We start from the raw sequence: 2,070 nt of genomic DNA, 5'->3' as shown, positions 1-2,070 counted from the left end.
GTGGTGGGCTGCGCAGCCGACGATGCAGACGCACCACCACTTTGGCTGCCTGCATCACCACCACCCTTTGACTTTTTTGACTTTTGAGACGATGAAGCTTTTCGTTTAGGTATATTTTGCTTATCGCGAGCTTTTTTTGAAGTTGCGACTGCGCGATCGCGAGCTTTTTGGGCGCGTCTTAACTGGAGTTCTTTGGCCCTCACTTCTCTCTCTTTATCCCTCGCTATTTTCTTCAACTCTCGCGCAGTCCTTGCCTCGTCTATTAATTTTTTTTCGTAGAGCTATACTAGCAGCTCGTTCCTGTTGTTTCTCTTTTTTTTGGAGTTTTTCAAGCTCTTCTTGGTGTTTTTTTTGACGTTCTTGAGCTCTCGCATCTTCTATTGTCCTAGGACTCCACACCACCGCCGGAGTATGATACTGCTTGCTTTGCTGGAGCTCTAGAGGCTTCTTTTGCTTCTTTGGATGATTTTTGATAGCAAGTACTTCTCGTAGATTGGTGTTTTCGTGGTGCAAAATCTCGTTGTTGACCTGGAGTGAAGCAATGGTGTCTTTCACCGCAGAGACCATAACTTCAGCACAACCCGTTATAGTTTTGTCTAGAAAATTAGACAGCTCTCTTGCAGTATCCCCATCACCATGCTCTCCAAGTTCTGGATTAATATCTTGTTGTGGTGTTGACTTTTTAAGATGTTTAAGCACGGCATTACCATCCTGCGGGTGGACGCCAGTAGCTCGAAAACAGCTCAGTATCTTGTTAGACGTGAACGCCCGTGTCCACGCCGCCCAAAATAACCATAAAAAGTCACTTTTGTGCACCTCCACCAAGCCTTGACTGCGGTGGGACAGACTATTGAGTTCTTCGGTATACGCGCTCGAGAGGGGCTTGAACATGCCAACGTCGAGTGGCTGGAGTCAGTGAGATGAGTGGGGAGGGAGAGTAGCTAGGAGAATCCTGTTAGAGTCACAAAACTCTCAAAAACTTAGAGTCTAATAACTCCCATGACCATCTAGGATCAGCAACCAATAATCACGCTTTACTTTGTCTTTCGTTTGGCGCTAAAACACCTGCTTAAGCCAAGATAGCCCTAGGATATCGTTACTCCAGCCCAAGTCGCTAGTAGCAAAAAACATCTAGTGTTAGGAAGGATCTAGGTGCTCTACCCAGTTGTTTCGAAGTCCAGCTTTGCCCTCAAAGATTATCATAGGCGATATCCAGCTCCCATCAGCACAAATACAGTCTAAAGTTGTTATCTACTCCCTGCTACCGTCTCTAACAGCTGCTCGAACTTTCTTTTCATCCCAAAGTCTCTTAGAGAACACCCTTTTAGTCCTTAAAGTGACACCAAAGAGAAAGCCCTTTTCGTCCATATTATAGATATTTTGCGGCTAGATATCGTATTTCTCGATATAATCGTGCAGTAGACGGAAGTAATTATGGTAATCTTCAAAATCGTCAGCTTTTTTGCGGTTTTGGTCGATGCCGGCGGTGTTTCTGGTAATAATTTTCTCTCTGTTCCGCCGAAGAAATCTTGTAACCCAGCTGTTAGATGGCTGTCTTTTTGCAATATTGGCAACATATTTTTTAATCATCTCTCGGGACGGTGGAGTACTACGCTCAGAGAGTTTTTCTATGTGCTGGACAAGGTATTTCTCTTGTTGTGGTGAGAGTAGTCGTCGTGGGTGTGCAGCGGCTGCACGCGACCGCGTTTTGTTTTGGTGGCGACGCGTCAAAGTTGATGCCGCAACACCATATATTTTTGCAGCTGCACGGTACGAGATTTGTCCTTCTGGACCTTGCGAATTGATTGCCGCAAGCGCTTTTTCGATAGCTGTCATGGTGGTGGAGTTGTGGGGATTTGAAATTGGTGGGTTCTACTTTGGGAGATGCAGGGGGTGTTGCATTGTCTGACCCGTTGCACGCATTGACCACCCACACTAACTCTGCCGAGCGGCCTTCGGTCCGTTACACTACTAATTGGTACGGAGGTGCCTCACAAAAGTTTTGTCCTGCCAAGAATAATTTAGCCGAAATCTGGCCGCTCTCCTACACAACGCCTATCTCTCCCCTCT

At 46.2% G+C, this 2,070-nt stretch overlaps 2 protein-coding genes across 2 annotated transcripts; both read right to left on the bottom strand.

Annotated features, from left to right (window-relative positions):
* Positions 1-5: 5 nt before the first annotated feature.
* On the bottom strand, positions 6-891 carry SETTUDRAFT_52555 (uncharacterized protein; the record flags this gene model as incomplete). The annotated part of the gene is made up of 2 exons (XM_008029767.1): positions 6-259; positions 288-891. Coding segments are annotated over 2 exons (858 nt in total), but the record flags the coding sequence as incomplete, so codon positions are not given.
* A 495-nt stretch (positions 892-1,386) lies between these two features.
* SETTUDRAFT_112714 (uncharacterized protein) lies at positions 1,387-1,836 on the bottom strand (the record flags this gene model as incomplete). The annotated part of the gene is made up of 1 exon (XM_008029766.1): positions 1,387-1,836. The coding sequence occupies one exon, from the start codon at positions 1,834-1,836 to the stop codon at positions 1,387-1,389; it is 450 nt and encodes a 149-aa protein (XP_008027957.1).
* Between the last annotated feature and the right edge of the window lie 234 nt (positions 1,837-2,070).

Source organism: Exserohilum turcica (genome assembly GCF_000359705.1).
Source record: "Exserohilum turcica Et28A unplaced genomic scaffold SETTUscaffold_371, whole genome shotgun sequence".
NCBI lineage: Eukaryota > Fungi > Ascomycota > Dothideomycetes > Pleosporales > Pleosporaceae > Exserohilum > Exserohilum turcicum.
The sequence above is the reverse complement of the archived record's forward strand: the minus strand, read 5'-3'. Positions and strand labels throughout refer to the sequence as shown.